We start from the raw sequence: 21,032 nt of genomic DNA on the forward strand, positions 1-21,032 counted from the left end.
GATCGAACCAGCGACACTTTGGTTCACAGTCCAACACTCAATCCACTGAGCTATACCAGCCAGAGCTTAACATGTTTTGGTTCTAAAGTATTTTGCTTTTATGCTTATGTTTTCACAAAGAACCCTATTTGTGTCTTTAGAATTAAAGGGTCTGTTTGTTTAAAGGTTTGTTCTGTGTTATCATTACTTTGTTACTAGGGCACATTACATTCATTAACACCACCACAGTATAAATATAATAAACATTTTTATAATTATTACATATAAAAGTAAAATTATATGTTTAAAATTCTATTTTTGTTTTATTTAGATTTTAGTACTAGAAATGTTCACATAAACATGTGCCATATTTGAATAATTCTAAAATGCATAATTTTTCCACATTTAACATATCTGCAGTTGGAAGGTGTCATATAGTTCATGGTCTGTTGTCAAGAATATTTGATATTTGGGAATGTAATTCTTAATGTATTTCTGTTTATTCTTTGAATACATAGTGACCTGTCCCCAAAATTATTTTTAATAATTTGACAGCTTGATTAATTTTTAAAAATTTTATGAAAACAAAGAATTGGAAACATTCAGACTTCTAAAAGGATTTCTTACTCAGTTACTATATTTATATTATATTTACTCACTCAACACGTGTGTCACTATTTTAAATAATCCCTTTGTGGCTCTGAAGGTCTTTGTACCCTGAGACAATAAACTACAGTAAGACTGAGGAGAGAAGGAACATGTATCTGTGTTTCTTTTGTTAAACAGAAGAGCAGTCATAAAAGGGGTGGAGGTGGTTAAAGGAACACCCAGCACAGTCATCCTTTCAGATAGATGAGTTTTATGAAAACGTTTATTTGGGAGTGGGTCAGAAATTGATTCCGTAATACACCTGTTTGCGGTTGACTGCCATAATTGGTTTCTCCGTTGCCCTTTGAAGGACATTTAGGTTATTTCTATTTTTTCATTATTAAGAACAGTGATAAAATGAACATCCTTACAAACACATCTTCATAATTCTGCCATTTTTTCACTAGGATAAAATTTCAGTGCCGGGTTAAAGTATATGAGCTTTTCAACACGTGATAGAGACTAGCATCCAGATTTTTTTTAAAAAGCTTCTATTATGATTTGCCAAATCCCCCTTCAAAAAGATCATATCAATTTATATTTCACAAGCAGTGTTTGAGAAGCAAAACCAGATCTTCCGTAGATGTGTTGTTACTCTATGAGTTTAAAGTTGAATTCTATGTAGGTGGTATTAATTCTGAAATTTTGAAATGAAAAGAAATGAATGCCATTTCACTCAGCTTTTATTGAAATTTTGAGTTCTGACATCATGCCTCTATTTAAAGAAGGAATTTTACATTAACGTCATTTGAGAAAGAAGCGAAGGTTGATATTTTAATGAATTTTTTTCTAGGTACTGAGACGCAGTCTTCACTTTGGGAAGCAGTGGCTTTCTTTTTAGAGAGCATCGCTCTGCATGACAGTATGGCAGCCGAGAAGTGCTTTGACACTGGGGCAGCAGGAAACAGACCCAGCCCACAGGAGGAAGAGAGATATAATTACAGCAAATGCACAATTGCAGTTCGGATTATGGAATTTACTACAACACTGCTCAGCATCCACCCAGAAGGCCTGAAGGTAGGGTCACTCCTCTCTGCTTTGTTAATCTGAGGATAGTGCTTGGCATTGGAAAAATATAATAAAGTACTTACTAGAAGTGGCTTTTGCTTTGTTAGAACGATCCATTGCTGCAGGATTTATCTATTCTTGAAGATAATAAAATTTTTCATGTACTGCAAATACCCATTGTGTGAATAAAATACAAATAGTTTTTCCAGACTTTTGTTGGATTATTTAATTTTATACTATGATCAAACATCTGCCTTAGGAAACATGCATTTAGCAAATATTTAGAAATGTATTTGTCAGACTTATTATATAAACAAACTCCAGTCAATTCATCTAGCTAATACATACTAAACACATAGTGTATACCAGGTTCTGTCCTACCAGTACAACATTGACCTAAATAAAACAAGGGCTGGAAACCTATGGTCCCTTGGCCAAATCCCACCTGTTGCCTGCTCATGTAAAGCAGGCTTTATTGGAACACATCCAGGTTCATGTGTTCACCTGTGGTTCATGGTGGCTTTCGCTTTATGATGGCAGTTAGTCAAGTCATTGCAGCAGAGACCCTATGGCCCATAAAGCCAAGCACATTTATTATCTGACACTTTACAGAGAACGTTTGCCAACCCTTGCCCTAGCCAGGCAAAATTCCCAATTTCATGGACCTTAACACTCCTGTGAAAATCTAAATGCTAACTGATAGATGTGTTTTTATTCAAATTTGTCTTCTACAGCTTCTTGAGAAGTATTTATGTAACACACACCTTATGAAACTTTTGGTGAGAACTCTGTGTGAGCCCTCAAGCATAGGTTTCAATATCAGTGATGTCCACATTATGGATCATCTCCCTGATGTTTGTGTGAACCTGATGAAAGCACTAAAGAAGTCCCCATATGAAAACATCCTAGAGATGCACCTCAAGGAAAAAATTACAGCACAGAGGTGAGCATTCGGAACATGCTGAGCATTGTGGTGGAATAGAAGGTTGTAGTGTGCTCTGGCAGCTGTGTGCATGTCCACTCTGACTCCATTTCTTCTAGGTAAGCATCTCATCAGTGGAGTGTCGGGTGTAGAGGATCTCGTCAGTCTGAAAGTCATCCACTTGGCAAATGCCTTCCCTGCCCCTTACAGTGCATGCAACCCTAGCCTGTGCCTTAGCCCCGTGTTGATTTTTATGGCCCCTTTGTTTTGTATTAGTCCATGATTGTTTTTCAGGGTTGTGTAATGAATTTGGGTGCTGGGCAGTTGGTAAATACATTTATAATAGAATACACACATTTTTCAGTGTATCCTGATAATTCAATGAGATGAGCGCTCACCTGGTTTCCTTTTTGCTTTTCTCAAATGGCCAGCATTGAGGAGCTCTGTGCCACAGACCTGTATGGCCTCGATGCTTGTGTGGAGAGGGCCAAGTTGTCATCTGTTGTGTCGGCCTGTAAACAGCTTCATAAAGCTGGATTTTTGCATGTTATATTGCCGTCTCAGGTAACCACATTTTGTTTTTACATTTTTCTTAGTGTCATTAAGCTAATGAGTCTATTATTTATATTCTTTTCAAAATATCCTTTATGCATGCTGAAATGGGAATTACAGAAATACTTGATTCAGTCGTGTAGGTGTTTCCAGAAATAGAAATGTGAAAGTAAATACAAAATTTATAAATATATTTTATAATATAATATAAAATATTGTAAATGATATATAATACTGTATGTTGTAATATGTAGATAATATTATATCATAAAGGAAATATAATAAAGGATATCTGAATATTTCCAGCTGCCTTCTGAAGAATTGAACTGCTCCTGTGCCTTTGTGGCCGGGCGGCACCATTGAAAGATACAGTCTGGGCAGCAGAGCTGGATGAACATTTCCTGACAATTGGAAGGCAGTTGTCAGAGTTAGCCATAATGGAATTTTTAATTAATGAAAGGTGTGAAATGTGTTTTTCTAGAAAATATTTTATTGCTGAATATTTTTCAATGTTGATTTTATTTTAGTCTGTAGATCAGAATCATTCTCTTGGCACAAAACTTCTCTCCCTGGTTTATAAAAGCATTGCACCTGGACACGAGCAGCAGTGCCTTCCTTCACTCGACCCCAGTTGTAAGCGGCTGGCCAATGGACTTCTGGAGTTGGCCTTTGCTTTTGGAGGACTGGTAGGAAAAACAGCTACATGCTCTTCTATCCTAATAATGTAAATATGTAACTCACATGCATTCCATATCCAGGAATTTAGTTGGATAAATTCTTAGCTGCACAAGTACTTTAATTTACATGAGCTGACTTTCTGGAAGATTTTTTAGAAATAAATAAATATATAACAGCATTCTCTTAAATGGAAGTTTTGTCTATCCCTCTTTGTTTCCAAAAGGACTTTAGATAGAGAACATTTTGTGAATTTAAAACTGAACTGACTGTGTTGACACAGTGACCTTTTCCCCCTGTCCCTGGTGTTTCTTCAGATGGCTGATTTGGGAAAGCCCCTGATGGATAATAGGTACCACACAAAAACGTCTTCACTGTCTGTCTGAACTGTGCAGGCTTGGCCTCAGCAGTCTCTGCTGTAGTTGAGACCTGCTGGACAGTACTGTGTGTTCACTCCATTGGACCATCTTTCCTCCTGCAGCAGAAACCTCTTTGCTTCTTTGTCCACTTAATATAAACAAATTACATGCTTGAATTGTCAAATAATATTCACCTTTATTAGACTCTCCCTTCAATGCAACAGTAAGAGGTCTGGCAATTTGGGAGAAACATGAGTCAGGGAAGATATTTTTCTGAAATTGAAACCTAGAATCGGGACTCATTGAAATGTGTACAATTCAAACTTGAACCCAGGCCTTTAAATATCAGGCTCTCCTGTGATTGTCCACTTTAATAGCCATCCAAGGAGTCTTTCTGTAACCTTTAAGATACGTATTTCTGTCATCGCACTTCTCTTTTCTCTTCTCAGTGTGACCGCCTAGTGAGCCTTCTCCTGGATGTGGCCGTGTTGTCCATGCCATCCTCAGGAGGCTCCCAGAGAAGCATCGTCAGCTTCTGTCACGGGGAGTATTTTTATAGTTTGTTCTCAGAAACAGTCAACACTGAATTGTTGAAAAATCTAGATCTTGCTGTACTGGAGCTTATGAAATCATCTGTGGATAATCCCAAAATGGTAATGGAATTTTACTTTATTTTCTTATATAATGCTTGTATTCATGAAATATATTATTAAAAACAAAACAAGATTTCTTCCTGCAAGGTTTACAGCTCTTGCCAATGCTTAAAAACAAAATTGAAGGAAATAAAACACAGACTTGATGAATAGTTAATAATGGATGTTGAAACATTATTTTTTCTAATCTCTCACTCTCCCACAATCTCTAGGCCTAATTGTATAAGGCACAGCTATGCAGGATAATGACTTTTGTCAAGATTTGGCAACGGAGCTCATAAACCTATCTTGAGGTCTAAGCCTGCCTTTGTTTCTCCTCCAGCACTTAGCTGGTCCTATACATTCTGGTATCATTTCCTGCAAGTTCCTGTTATACCCCACTTTGCCACCTCATGTCAAACCTTTGGAGATCAATATTTAATATACAGTTGACTCTGGTTTGCTAAACATACAAAATTTTGAAACTTAATCTGGTCTGTAGATGATCAGAAACTGTTAACTGTTAGAATGACAATTTTAAGGGAACAGTGTGTACTTTCCTACTGGATTAAGCTTTTATTCCAAACAGCGCTTGCTGTCTATTAGAGGGGAATATTTTGTGATAGATTGCACTAAGAATTTGTATTTTTTGAAGTTAGAATTAAGATAATAACAGAGTCACAACACTCAGAAAATATAACAATTTCAGGGTTTAAACTACTCATACCTCTGGTAAAGATGATGGATAAAAACCATATGCATTTACCTCCACCTCAAATACCTTTAAAATGACAGAAACAGAATTTAAAAAAAAAAAGTACAATGTAAAAGGACACAGGGGAATGGAAAATGGACAAGAGTGCAACACCTGGAAGCTGGAAGCCGAAGTACAAGTTGTCATTAACAGACTTCAGGGTCCGAGCAAGTGTGAACATGGGCAGCTCGTGGTGCTGTGGAAGTGAGAGGGGCCAGGCAAGGGAGACTCTGGGCTTCTGGAGAAGAGAGCGGGTGGGGTGTGAAGAACTAACTGAAAAGAGGAAAACTGCTTGAAGGTTAGTCATGCCGTCCGGACAGCACGACTGATGCTTCCTAACTTGAGGGCACTGGAGAGTCTCTGGACAGAGGGACTGGAGGACCCTGGCATAGTTAAATGTACGGATACTTTTTTCTTTTTTTAAAGAAAGACCTTTAGCAAAGATTTAGACTCATTTTTAGTATATAATACAAGTAGCTCTTTAAGCAATATAGTAAAGTTTGGAGTACTTTGTACCATAACACAAACATTTTATTATTTAACTAAGTAATTATTAGGGAGAACTCTGTTATGTACTTTTATCTTACTAGTTTAATGTCAGTTCTCCAACTCTTGGTCTCCCATGAATTTTTTTAAATAACCAAAGTATTTCTGGTATATGCTGTGTTTTTCCACTTTTCTTATTGGATATACATTCTTATTGTAAGAGATTTTAGTACATTAAGCATAGTAGACCTACTGGCCATTTGTCTTTTCATTCTCATTCAGAGTGTTTGTTCTGTACAGAAGTATTTTATTTTTTATAGTGAACCTCACTTATTTTTTATTATTTCTGTCTTTTGGAGAAAGATATTCTCCGTCCCTCTATTGTCTTTTAAATCTGTCTATATTTTCTTCTGTTACTCATATGGTTTCTTTTTAAAAGCAAATACAAATAATACAAAGAGCACTGTATATGACATTTTTCCCCAAATGGTTACATATTGGACAACATTTATTCTCTAATGCATATTTTCCTCACTGATTCAAGATTCCAACTTTTTCAAATGCTGAATCCCTGTACATATTTGGGTCTGAGGTTGAACATTTTTAACTTGTTACTTAACTATCTGTTTTTCAGTCAGTACTGCATTGTTTTAATTTCAGCAGTTTTAAAATACATTTTAACATGTAGTGAGGCAATGTTTTTTCTTCATATTTTGTTTATCAGAATTATTCTAGATACTTGCATGTTTATTCTTCAAAATGAAATTTTGAATCATTTTATTAAGTTCCTCACCACCTCCCCACAACATTTAGGGATTCGGATTGATAATATACTATGTACAGAGTACATTTAAATGGAATCAACCTCTTTTTTTTCTTGCACATTTCTTATTAAGAGCATTTCTAGATATTATATGCTACTTAGTTGTAAATGTAAGTGGAATATTTTCCTTTAATATTTTATTTATAAGATGTGATATATTAGAAAGCTACTAATTTTATTTATTTTATAATCAATCTCATTAATGGATATTCTCTTTTCCAGATTTATTGAGATGCAGTAGACAAATAACATTGCATTAGTATTCAGTGTACAACCTGCTGATTTGACATATTTGTACATTGTGAAGTGATCGCCACAATAAAGTGAAAGAGTTAACATCTCTCACTTTACATCATTACAGTTTTCTTACTTGTGATGAGAAATTTTAAGATGTACTCTTTAACCACTTTTTAAATTGCTGCACAATATTGTTAACTTTTTGAGATTGTCACAATGTTGTATATTACATCCCCAGAACCTGTAACAGGAAGTTTGTAACTTTTGACCACCTCGACCCATTTCAACTATCCAACGCCACCCCCACTGCCTCTGGCAAACAGTCTGTTCTCAGTATCTATGAGTTTAGTTTTTTCAGACTCCACATATACTATTTATACATATAATATAGTATATGTATAATTATCTTTCTCTGTCTAGCTTATTTCACTCAGTATTATGTCCTCAAGGTCCATTCATGTTATGGCAATCGATAGAATTTCCTCTTTTAAATTGTAGAATAACATTCTGTTCTTTGTACATAATGCATCTTTTTTATCCATTTATCTGTTGGTGGATACTTATATTGTTTTTATGTCTTGGCTGTAGTAAATAATGCTGCAGTTAACATCCTTTCTAGGAAGTGATCTTGTTTTTTTTTTTTCAGATATATACCCAGAAGGGGAGTTGCTGTATGATCATTGTATTTTTAATTTTTTGAGGAACCACCACATATATTCTATAGTGGTTGTATCAATTTACATTCCCACCAGTAGCACACAGGTTTCACTTTTCTTCACATTCTCACCAGTACTTCTTATTTCTTGTCTTTTTGATAATACCCATTTCAACAGGTGTGTGGTGATATTGTGATTTTAATTTGCATATCCCTGATAATTAGCAATGCTGAGCACCTTTTCGTGTACCTGTTGCTCATCTCTATGTCTTCTTTAGAAAAATGGCTATTCAGTTCTCTGACCATTCTTAAATTGGATTGTTTGGGTTTTGCTATTAAGTCATATGAGTTGTTTATATTTTTGGATATTAACTCCTTATCAGATATGATTTGCAAATGATTTCTCCTATAACTTACCTCTTCATTTTGTTGATGATTTTCTTTTGTATGCAGAAGCTTTTTTAGTTCAGTATAGACCTTCTTGTTCATTTTGTTTTTGTTCCCATTGCTTTTGGTGTGAAGTCCAACTATTTATTGCCAAGACAAATGTCAAGGGTCCTACCCCCCAAGCTTTCTTCTGGGAGTTTCATAATTTCAGGTCTTACATCCAAGTCTTTAATACATTTTGAGTTGATTTTGTGTATGGTGTGAGATAGGGGTCGAGTTTCATTCTTTTACATGTGGCTGTCCAGTTTTCCAGCACCTTTTACTGAAGAGACTATCCTTTCACCCTTGTATATCCTTTACTCCGTCTATTTTTGTGGGGGTTTATTTTGGGGTTCTTTATTAGGTTCCATTAATCTGTGTGTCTGTTTTTATGCCGGTACCATACTACTTTGATTACTTTGACATCATAGTATAATATAAAATTAGGAAGTGTGATGCCTCCAGAATTGCTCTTTCTCAAGATTATTTTGGCTATTTGGTGTCTCTTGGGGCCCCCCCAAGTTTTAGGATTATTCTATTTCTGTGAAAATGCCCTTGGAATTTTGAATCTGTATATTTCTTTGTGTAGTATGGATGTTTTAACTATTCTATCAGTATGGAATGTTTTTATATTTATTTATGTCTTTTCCAATTTTATCAGTATTTTTTTAGTTTTCAGAGTACAGGTCTTTCATCTCCTTGGTTAAGTTTATTTCCGGGTATTTTATTCTTTTTGATTCAGTTTTAAGTGGGATTGCTTTCTTAATTTATTTTTTTTTTGAGTGTCATTACAGATTTTTGAATATTCATTTTTGTATCCTTCAGCATTTCTGAATCTGTAGATTATTTTTAAGAGGTTTAGTGGAGTCAAAAATTTTCTATATGTAATGTGTCAGCTGCTAATAGAGACGTTTTTACTTCTTCCTTCCTGATTTGGATGCCTTTTGTTTCTCTGGATCAACTTCTTTGGCTGGGACTTCCAGTATAAGTGTTTAGAGCGGGTATCCTTGTCCCGTTCCCAGTCTTAGAGGAAACGCTTTCAACTTTTCACCATTGAATAAGATATTAGTGTGGGCTTGTCATATATGTTTTTTATTATGTTGAGGTATGTTCTCTCTCTTTCCACTTAATTGAAACTTCTTATCATAAGTAGGTGCTGAATTTTGTCAAACATGTTTTTTGTGTATGTTGATATGATCATGCGTTTTTATCCTTCGTTTATGTGGTGTGTCTCACATAAATTGATTTGCAGATATTGTACTAACCTTGTCTCCCTGGGATAAATCCCACTTGATCATGGTATATGGTCTTTTTAGTGTGTTGCTGAATTTGGTTCACTATGGTTTTCTTGAGGACTTTTGCATCTATATTCATCAGTGATACTTCCCTGTAATTTTCTTGTATTTTTGATTTCTTCTTGTCTGGTATGTTTGGTATTTTCTTATCTGGTTTTGGTATCGTGGTAATTCTGGCTTTGTAAAATGAGTTTTGATGTGTTCCCTCTGTTATTTTTTGGGATAGTTTGATAATGATTGGCATTCATTTTTCCTTAAATGTTTGGTAGAATTCACCAGAGAAGCCATCATTTCCTGGACTTTTGTTTGTTGGGATGTTTTTCATTACTGATTCACTTTCCTTACTAGTTAATTGGTCTATTCAGATTATCCATTTCTTCCTGATTCATTCTTGTTAGGTTCTTCTGTTTCTAGCAAACAGTTAGAAATTTATACATTTCTTCCAAATTGTCCAGTATGTTAGGGTATAACTGTTTATAGTAGTCTCACGATCCTTTGTATTTTTGTGGTATAAGGATGCCTTCTTGAATACAGAGAAGTTAAATGAAAGCCTGCCTAAATTCCGATCTTTAGGGCTTAGGCCTTTCCTCCCAATTTGGCTTCCAGAAGATGGTCTTTAGGAATATACTCTCAGGTAGAATATTGGAATTTTTGTAACAAGCCTGACAAAATAAAGATATTGTCATCACCGCCAAGCCAGATCAGTTTACGTCGATGACCATGATAGTGAGCCCAGCCCACTGCACAGTGCTTCTAGTCAGTTCCTTAATATGTGTTAACAGCAAAGGTATTCTGAGGAACGGGATTCTAAAGGGGCAGACTGGGGAAAAGACACGTGAAGCAGAAACTATTCCATGAGATGGAAATGTAAAAAGCAAAAAACTTCAGAAAGATGAGAGAAGAGAGTGTATCCATGAAACAAGACTTCTTACTGAAGAGAAACATCACAGGACAAAAGAGAATTTTTGGGAATTAAGCATAGGCATCAGAAATTAACAATGAAGGGGTTTGGAAGATAATATCCAGGAACTCTTACGAAGAATAGAGGGAAAAGGACAAGACAGAAAATAGGAGAGAAAGAGGAGGAAACTTGGGTCAGTCTACAAGGTGGAATACCAGAACCTCTACCCCAAAGGGAAGATACCACTCCATGACTAACACAGCTGAAAAGAATCTCTCACAAAGGAAGGCCTTGGGTTTCCAGGTGGAAGAGAGCCATTGAGTGAGTGCCCAGGACAGTATATGAAAACACCTCCACATTTCTCAAAAATTTAGAACCCTGGGGTTTCACCATTAGAAAAGATCCTGAAAAATTTCTGAAAAGAAAGCTTGATTGCATTAAAAGGATCAAGAGATGGGGTTGTTTTTTATCTTTGCAGCAGCAAAATGGATGCTGTCAAGTTTTCTTCACAATTAAGGAAAGAAGATTCCCAACACAGAGTTCAGAATTTGGCTGGATTATCAATTATGTGTAAAAGTCAAATAAATGTTTCAGATGTACTGAAGGAATATATTTTCTGTGCATTTCTCACCAAGAAACTCCTGGAGGAAGTATGTACTTCACTAAAATAAAGCAGTCAGCCAAGAAAGAGGATGATGTTGGATCTGGAAAGATGGCCTGAACATGTAAAAGTGGATGAGTCTCCCAGAGGGTATTGAAGCAAAACCCTAGGGCAGTCACAGCAGTCACAGCACTCCAGAGTGAGAGCTGTCACCACAGAGAGGGAGCTGATAGACTTCTTGATATTTGGATGTCTTGAGGAGATTTCATTAATTTGAGGGAATTTGATGACAAACAATGGTAGGCACATTGAAAAGAGTAATGAAAGAAAAAGCATTGGTAGTATACTTGACTTGGATCACCTGTGAGAAATGGTGATCCAAGTCATTGTCATAATGATAGTAATATATTGAATATTTGTCTAGCCAAATAGAAAGTATTGTTGAAAAGGTGGTGAGACAGGAAATGTGTGTATGCCGGCCTGTGTGCATGTGTACAGATGTGCAGGCCTGTGAGTGTGTGTGCACATAAAGTGTGATAGTGGCAGAAGAAAGCTAATTCCTCCCCCCATCAAGAATGCCCCAAACTAAGAACACAAGAAATAGCAGTATGAGCATCATTTCATACGTGAGACACATTGTACTTCTATGGGAAAATTTACATGTTCAAGTGCTGTTCTCAAATTGGAGGAGTTGTGACGTTAACAGCTATTACAAAATTAACATGTTTATGTTTCAAGAATGGCTTTGCAATGGAAGTAAGTTTTGTTACATGTGTTGATGTTAAGAATTTTTCTTCATCCACCACACAATTGTTTTAGGTTAGCACCGTTTTGAATGGTATGTTAGATCAGAGCTTCAGGGATCGGACCAGTCAGAAACATCAAGCACTAAAACTTGTGACTCTAATTCTGCAAAACTGGAAAAAGTGTGATTCGTGGTGGGCCAGTGATTCTGCTCCTGAAAGTAAAGTGTCAGTGCTGACTTTACTGGCAAAAATTTTGCAGGTAATTTGAGAAACGTTAAAAATACAATTATGTTTGTTTTTTGGACTCTGTAACTTGTATCTTTAAAAATCTGATGGAATTTTGATAGAAATATTTTTAATTGGTGCACAATTTTTAACTGGACAATTGGTGATTATCTTACATTTTATACTTTTTCTATTACTTCATTATCATTCATGCTCATTATCATTTCTTATATAATACTTTATCTTTTTAGTGTGTCTTTACATGCATTGTCTTAATCAGATAATTTTATAATATTTTTGAACAAGAATTGCTGAAATATTGTTGAAGCCCAGGAACAAATTTATAGGTTATTTCTGAAATTTAAAAATTTGAAAACTGTGTTAAAGGAAATTAGAGACATGATGTAGAAATGTATAATTTTTTTATCTCCCCTCCCTTAGATTGATTCATCTGTATCTTTCAATACAAATCACAGTGCATTCCCTGAAGTCTTTACAACATACACTAGTATACTTGCTGATTCAAAGTTGGGTCTACATTTAAAGGTAAGTCTTAATAAGATTTTTTTTCAGATTATGTTCTTCATTATTTTTTACTTTATATTTTTGCTTATTTGTACTGTTTACTATTTTTATAATGAAAAATTCCAAATATTCAAAGACAGAGAGGCTAGCACAATAACCCCCCATGTACTTATTACCCAACCTCAATAACCATCTGTCTGTGGACTTGTTTGTTCCAGCTGTACAGTCTCTTTCCATCACATGAAGGAAACCCCTGGCGTCCTGCTACCTGATCTGCACATACTTTATTTAGGATGTCTCTCCAAAAAGATAAATAAAACCACAATAAAATTACCAAACTTAGAAGAAATTACATTTGTCTTTGCATGTAGATTATTTAAATTGGCTTTTTTGAGAATTGCTGTATTAATGAATGAATGATAGACTTTAAACTATTAATCATTTTTCTATTAATGAGTAACATAAAGTATCTGAGTAATTTTTAGGGTGAAGACATAATATTTTAATTTTTTAAGTTCTTTAATAATTAGACTTTACACTCTAATAAAATTTGGCCTCATGAAAATAATCGTTTTATTGAATCATGAAGATTTTCTTTGGAATGTTCGCTCTCTATGATTAATCAAGTTTCTCCTTTCTCAGTAGGAGGGAGTTTACGAACTTACCTGCCACATAAGGGAGATAGGAAATAACAGCTAGCTTCTTTGAAGCTTGATATGAAGTTCTGAGGTAGTTCTGCAAGGAATATTTGTAAATTACCCCATAGGTTATTGATAATGTTCTTTCCACTCAAAACTTGCCTGGTTTATTTCTACTAGAATCTATATTTTGAGGAGACATAACGTAGAGAATTATACAATGCCCTTTGTATTTACGTGTAACAGCCCTGACTTGGCTTACTTCCCTCGAGAATAAGAGCCATAATACACATGGCATTCAGGGTTTTAAATGTAATCTCAAAGGTATTCTGAAGTGTTTTACTGAATCTACTAGTGTTTTATTTGCAAAGTCTTTAGAAGCAGTAATTTTATTTATTCCATAGGATCTATAAGCCACAACTAGTGCAATTTCATATGTCTGCATTGTTCCACAGGGTCAAGCTATAATTCTGCTTCCATTCTTCACCAGTCTTACCGAAGGCAGTCTTGAGGACCTTAAGCATGTTCTTGAAAAGCTCATTGTTTCTAATTTTCCTATGAAGTCAGAAGAATTTCACCCAGGAACTCTGCAGTACAATAATTATGTGGACTGTATGAAAAAGGTAGGGGTTTTTTTTTAGTAGTAACAAATAAATTTAAAATGTTTTTTCTGTCACATTTTGTGATGAAGAGAAGTAAGTGAAACATTCAGAATAGGATGAATGTTACAACTAAGAATTCAGCCCTGACTGGTGTGGCTCAATTGGTTGAGTGTCATTCTGTAAAGCGAAGAGTCACCAGTTCTGTTCGCGATCAGTACACATGCCTGGGTTGTGGGTTAGGTCCCTGGTCAGGACACATACAAGAGACGAATGATCAATGTTTTTCTCTCACATCGATATTTCTCTCCCTTCCTTCTTCTTCTCTAAAAATAAATAAGTAAAATCTTAAAATAAAAGAATTCACCAGTATTTCATTTTGAAAACTGGATAACACTGGAAGCAGATACATATCTAAATCCTTTGGAATCCACTTTTCTCTCTAATTTTAAATTATGAAATATTTTATGCATAAACATCATGTGAATTATTTTATGTGTAATGGATAAGTCTTAAAGAACAGTACCAAAAAGAGCTGAGAAATAGATTATTATCAGTATGTTTCATTTTCTAAAATTTGAGTACTGGTTATTTGAGAAACATTCAGTGATTATTACCCATATTATTTAACATACAGCAGAAGGTAACATATAGCAGAAAACCAGTAAACAAAGTGGTAGATTGATCATTTCTCTCTTCTGTATGATTCTAGATTGGCTACTTAGGGTAGCTTCTCAGTCAACAGGGACCCAGTCTCCTTTTACCTTGTTCTCTATCTTTCTTCATATATATAGCTCTTTGTCCAGAATGGCTGCTCCAGCAACTCCTATCTTATTCCTTTGTATCCAGTAAGAAGTAGAGAAGTGTGGTAGAGAACATATTGCTTCCTTTTAAGTGCTTAATTCTGAACTTGCATATATCAATTCTGCTGATATACAATTTGCCATATACATCTATAAGCAAGGCTGTGAATGTTGTTATTAGAGCAAACATTTACTCAACTAAAACTCAGGGGTCAAGAAAAACTAAGGCAATGACCATTGCAGTGTGAGTAGTGGTCTGTCATACTCATGATGGACTGAGCCCTGAACCTTCATTATTTTGAATACTTAAAAATAATGAAGACAGTCTTTGTTTTCAAAGAGCTTATAGTAAAACAAAGAAGGAACAAACAAGCAAACAAAAAACAGATTGATTAAAACACACTTTACTAAATGCTAGGATAGAGATAAACATAGGTGTGGCAGATTATACAGTTTTTTCTAAAGATGGCTGTTACCATTATATCCCCTTGCACATGTTTTTCTTATTGTGTGGCTTTTCCATTGAAAGACAAAGTCTGATTTTCCTCCTGTTGGGAATGGGTTGTCCTTAAGGAGTCAAAAAGAGTGCAGAGGAAGTAATGCTGCATGACTTCTAACACTAATTATAAAGGCTTACAGCTTCCTCCTGGCTTTCTCTGTTTCCTAGGACTCTTCTTTGTAGGACCCAGTCACATGGAAAGACCAGTGTACAAACCCTGCCCAACTATACAGAATCTCTCTTCCCCATTATTTTTCCAACATACAGGAAAAATGAAAGTAAAACAAGCATTCATATTATCATCTCCTGTATTGAACAGTTAACATTCTGTTATGTATGTGTCTGTATGTTTGTGTGTTTTGACTGAAATATTTGCGAGTTAGTTCAGACATGCTATTTCATTCCTAAATACTCCTACCATTATGCACGTCCTACCAATAAGCCACAATATTGTTATCATACCTAGGCAAATGAACACTTCTCTAATGTCATGTGTTACGTAGTCCACATTCACATTGCTTTGGGTACCCCCATGTTTAGCTGGTTTTTCAAACCAGGATCTATAATGATTGCACTGAATTGTCATGTGTCTCATATCTTTTAATCTAGAACTACTTTACCTTGTCCCTTTTATTTTTTCATATTTAATTTTTGGAAGAAACCAGAGTACTACTCTTGGATGTTGTCCCATATTTGTCTGATTATTTCCTCGTAGTTTTCTTTTTTTTTTTTAAGATTTTTATTTATTTATTTTTAGAGAGAGGAGAAGGGAGAAGGAAAGAGAGGTAGAGAAACATCAGTGTGTGCTTGCCTCTCATGTGCCCCCTACTGTGCACCTGGCCCACAACCCAGGCATGTGCCCCTACTGGGAATCGAATCAACAATGCTTTGGTTCCCAGGCTGGTACTCAATCCACTGAGCCACAACAGGCAGGGCTTCCTTGGAGTGTTCTTTAACTTGTCCCTAATCTTCTGTATTTCCTCCAAACTGGAGTGAGGCTTAAAGCTTGGTCATGAGATTCAGGCTAATCTTTTTGGCAACAATAGCACATCAGGAAGCAAATAGTGCCACTGTCCCATTGTTAGTGACCTCAAGTCTGTGGCCTGGTTAAGATGGTAACTGCCTCATTTCTCTACTGAACAAAAGACACAATTGAATATATCTCCTAGAAGGTAGAACAAACAGGCATTGAGATGGAAATTGGGAGTAAAAGTAAAAATGCTACATGAGCAGCCTAGACATCTGTACAATTAAGATGGTGTCGAAAACACACCCATTTCCAGAATAAAAGACCCCACAGACTCTCACTTGGAATGGTGGAGGAAACTGACTTTAGTAAAGACTTGTAATTATAGAATTTGAGAACCTGGTAATAAAGAGGAAATTCTAAAAGGTGTTAGAGGGAAAAATATCTGCAAATCCTTAAAAACTAAAGCTCAAGTATTTAACAAAATTGTTATATGCCAGACATTTATTACATCTGCAAAATGACTAAAATGTTAGTGTTTCTTAATTTTCTATGAAATTATGTTATAATCAGTTTTTTATTTAGAACTGTTAAATACAAAACAAAAATGAAAATCCAACAAAATTATTATTAGCAACAATGGGGTGTGTTTTTTTTTTTCTTTCAGTTTTTAGATGCATTGGAATTATCTCAAAGTCCTGTATTGTTGCAGTTGATGACTGAAATTCTTTGTCGAGAACAACAACACATTATGGAAGATTTATTTCAATCCACTTTTAAAAATATTGCAAGAAAGTAAGTCATTCTTGTCTGGGATGCCAGGAACCATACACATTATGTTTCTGTGGGAAATTTGTCTTCTCCGTTCCAAAAATTAGTTGACTGACAATTGAACTCAATTGTTATAACTAAATTTTATTTTGTTTTTCATAAGAAAAAAAGATTTTTATCTTGAAAATTTTAAACATATTCAAATTTGAAGGTAAAACTATAAGTGAATCTCCAGATTAAACAAGCATCAGCATTTTCCAGCTTCATCACCCCTTTTTGGTGTGGCTTCTTTATTCAGTATGTTTTTGAGGTTCATTAATGATGTAGCATGATTCTGTAATTTGTTCCTGTTTATTGGCATTTAAAAAAATCATGATTAACCAACTATAGAACATTGCACAGAAATACAGAAAAATACATTCTTTCTGAGCATATATGGAACATTCTTCAGGACACACCATATGGTAGGTAGGTCATTAAAGAAGTCCTAGTAAATTTAAAATATTAAAATTGTACAAAGTATATTCTCTAAGCACGTAAAGTTAGATTATGAGTGGACAACAAAATGAACATTGGAAATCCAAAAAAATTTCTAAATACTGAACTAATTGAATATCACCCAAATTATGACAAACTCTCAACAAAGTGGGGAATACAGGGAATGTGCCTCAACATAATAAAGACTATATATGACAAACACACACCTAGCATCACACTCACTGGGGGAAAACTAAAAGTGTTATGCCTAAAATGAAGAACAAGACAGGGATGCCTGCTTTCACTGTGAGGGAGTTCCTGCCAAGATGGCAGAGTAGGTAAACTCTGCCTGTCCCTTCCAATGACCACAAGAAAATTACCACTAAATTATAGAATAATCGTCATTGAAAACCACCTGAAGACTAAACAGAATTTCTATCACTAAGGATATAAAGAAGTAGCCATGCTTAGATTGGTAGGAGGGCAGGAGATGCTCACAGGTGGGTGCCCCATGGTGTGGAAGGGATACCTGCTGTGGAGATTCCCCCTGAGGAGTGAGGGGTTCCAGCCCCACACTGGGCTCCTCAACCCAGGGCATCAGTGCTGAGGAGTCCCCATAATATCTGGCTGTGAAAACTAGCAGGGGTTGTATTTGAGAAAAACGAAGGACTGTGGGAGACTGAGATACAGGCCTCAAGGGGACCGTAAAGACACTTACTTGTCACAAATTCACTCTAAGTGGCCTTGCAAGAGCAGTAGCTCAAAAAAGTGCCAGAGGAGTCTATGGGGAGGAACTAAATTGCCTAACTTCAGGGTGAGACCTGGAGGGTTAGGTGTAGGAGTAGCTTTCTGTGAGGACTAAAGCGCTGGAACCAAATTAGAAAAAGTAAAACTGTCACTATTTCCAGATGACACAATATAGGGTTCCCTATATAGAGAACCCTAAAATTATACCAAAGAACTATTAGAACTGATGAATGACTTCAGTAAAGTAGTAGGATACAAAATTAATATTCAGAACTAGGGTACATTTTTATGTCAGTAATGAATCATGAGAAAGGGAATCAAAGAATCACATTTATAATTGCATCAAAAAAAATAAAGTGCCACGTAACTTCTTTTGTGGCTATATTAGCATTCTCTTCAGTAGTGTATAAGAATGCCTGCTTTATCACAATCCTGACAATAGATTATATTGTGATATATTTAGATTTTTCCCAATTTTTTATTTTAGAAAGGATTTGTGAATGTTACTTTAATTTGTATTTCTTTTGTTATGAGTGAAATAAAGCAAATATTTAACCTTTATTTGCATTTGTATTACAGTAAACAATCTATTGGCTTACATTTCAGTAAACCCCTTTTTAAAAGATTTTGTTTATTTATTTTTTTAATTATTTTTTTTATTTATCTGTCCATTTACCTGCCTGTCTGTCTATCTGTCTATCTATCTATCTATTTAAAGAGGGAGAGAAACATCAACTGGTTACCTCTTGTACTTTCTCAACCAGGGACATGGCCCACAACCCAGGCATGTACCCTGACTGGGAATCAAACCAGCAACCTTTTGCTTTGCAGGAGACGCTCAACCAACTGAGCCATGTCAGTCAGGGCTGTTGAACCATTTTTAAAATCAGATATTTTACCTCTGTGGTTTGAATGTTTTAGGGCTGTGCATTTCTATGGTGCTCAATATAGGAAGCCCCTCAAGAGAATTCATTAATTTATTTTTTAATATAATTATTGTTCAAGTACAGTTTTCTGTCTTTTACTCCCATTCCAGCCCGCCCCCCATGCTCCCCACCTCCCTCCCATTTCCACCCCCTTAGTTGTTGTCCATGCGTCCTTTATACTTGCTCCTATAAATCCTAATCCCTTTTTCCAATGAAATTCCCTCCCCTCTCCCCTCTGATGGCAGTCCCCCTATCCTCTATTTCAGTGTTTTTGTTTTTATTTTGCTTGCTTGTTTGTTTCATTGTTTAGCTTCCTGTTAAAGGTGAGATCATATGGTATTTGTTTTTCAACACCTGGCCTATTTCACTCAGCATAATACTTTCCAGTTCCATCGATGTTGTTGCAAAAGGTAGAACCTCCTTGTTTCTTTCTGCTGCATAGAATTCTATTGGGTAAATGTACCATAATTTTTTGATCCATTCATTTACTGATGGTCACCTAGGTTGCTTCCAGCTCTTGGCTATTGTAAATTGTGCTGCTCTGAACATTGGGGTGCATAGGTTCTTTTGGGTTGATGTTTTAGGATTCTTAGGATATAATCCTAGCAGTGGAATTGCTGGGTCAAAAGGCAGGCCCATTTTTATTTTTCTGAGAAAATTCCATACTGTTTTCCATAATGGCTGTACCAGTCTGCAATCCCACCAACAGTGGACTAGGGACCCCTTTTCCCCACAACCTCTCCAACATTTGTTGTTTGTTGCTTTGTTTATGATAGCCATTCTGACTGGTGTAAAGTGGTACCTCATTGTGATTTTAATTTGCATCTCTCTGATAGCTAGTGATATTGAGCATCTTTTCATGTGTCTCTGCATCCTCTGTATGTCCTCCTTGGAGAAGTGTCTGTTCAAGTCTTTTGCCCACTTTCTAACTGGGTTACTTGTCTTAGAGTGGAGTCTTGTAAGTTCTTTGTATATTTTGGAGATTAAACCTTTGTCTGAGGTATCGCTGGCAAATATGTTTTCCCATACAGTTAGTTCTCTTTTTATTTTAACACTGTTTTCTTTAGCCATGCAGAAGCTTTTTGTTTTGATGAGATCCCATTCGTTTATTCTTTCCTTCATGTCCTGGCTCTAGGGGACATTTCAATAAAAATGTTGCTGCGTGAAATATCTGAGATTTTCTTGCCAATGTTCTCCTCTAGAACTTTAATGGTGTCACAGCTTATATTTAAGTCTTTTATCCACCTTGAATTTATTTTGGCGTATGGTGTAAGTTAGTGCTCAAGTTTCATATTTTTGCACATAGCTATCCAGTTCTCCCAACACCATTTGTTGAAGAGGCAATTTTTAGTCCATTTTATGTTACTGCCCCCTTTGTCGAATATTAATTGACTGTAGAGAGTTGGGTTTATCTCTGGGCTCTCTGATCTGTTCCATTGGTCTATGTGCCTGTATTTATGCCAGTACCAGGCTGTTTCAATTACAGAGGCCTTGTAATACAGTTTGGTATCAGGTATTGTGATTCCTCCTACTTTGTTCTTTTTTCTCAAAATTGCAGCTGCTATTCGGGGTCGTTTATGGTTCCATATAAATTTTTGAAGTGTTTGTTCTATGTCTGTGATATATGCCATTGGTACTTTAATAGGTATTGCATTGAATCCATAAATTGCTTTGGGAAGTATGGACATTTTAATGATGTTAATTCATCCGATCCATGAACATGGTATATGTTTTCATTTGTTTGTGTCTTCCTTAATTTCTTTCTTCAGTGTTGTGTAGTTTTCTGCATACAGGTCTTTTACCTCCTTGGTTAGGTTTATTCCTAGATTTTTTTTTCTTTTTGCTATATCTAATGGGATTGTTTTTCTTGATTTCTACTTCTGCAGTTTCATTGTTGGTATACAAAAATGCCTTTGATTTCTGGATATTGACTTTGTAACCTGCTGTTCTGCCAAATTAATTTATTAGCTTAAGCAGTTTTTGGGTAAAGCCTATAGGATTTTCCATGTCACTATCATGTCATCTGCAAACAGTGACAGTTTTGTTTTCTCCTTTCTGATTTGGATGCCTTTTATATCCTTTTCTTTTCTGATCACTGTGGCTAAAACTTCCAATACAATATTGAATAGAAGTGGTGAAAATGGACAATCTTGTCT

At 35.6% G+C, this 21,032-nt stretch overlaps 1 protein-coding gene across 3 annotated transcripts in view; it reads left to right on the plus strand.

Annotated features, from left to right (window-relative positions):
* PRKDC (protein kinase, DNA-activated, catalytic subunit) overlaps window positions 1–21,032 on the plus strand; it is a 220,451-nt gene that overhangs the window by 87,887 nt on the left and 111,532 nt on the right. For all 3 annotated transcript variants that reach the window (XM_053660916.1, XM_053660917.1, XM_053660918.1), the window contains exons 32-40: window positions 1,421–1,644; window positions 2,370–2,578; window positions 2,989–3,121; window positions 3,637–3,795; window positions 4,593–4,796; window positions 11,773–11,958; window positions 12,366–12,470; window positions 13,543–13,710; window positions 16,623–16,750. In XM_053660916.1, the coding sequence (XP_053516891.1) occupies window positions 1,421–1,644; window positions 2,370–2,578; window positions 2,989–3,121; window positions 3,637–3,795; window positions 4,593–4,796; window positions 11,773–11,958; window positions 12,366–12,470; window positions 13,543–13,710; window positions 16,623–16,750 (1,516 nt within the window). The remainder of the gene's footprint in view (window positions 1–1,420; window positions 1,645–2,369; window positions 2,579–2,988; window positions 3,122–3,636; window positions 3,796–4,592; window positions 4,797–11,772; window positions 11,959–12,365; window positions 12,471–13,542; window positions 13,711–16,622; window positions 16,751–21,032) is intronic.

The sequence above is a fragment of the Artibeus jamaicensis genome, unplaced genomic scaffold (genome assembly GCF_021234435.1).
Source record: "Artibeus jamaicensis isolate MK-2021 breed Jamaican fruit bat unplaced genomic scaffold, CSHL_Jam_final scaffold_916, whole genome shotgun sequence".
NCBI lineage: Eukaryota > Metazoa > Chordata > Mammalia > Chiroptera > Phyllostomidae > Artibeus > Artibeus jamaicensis.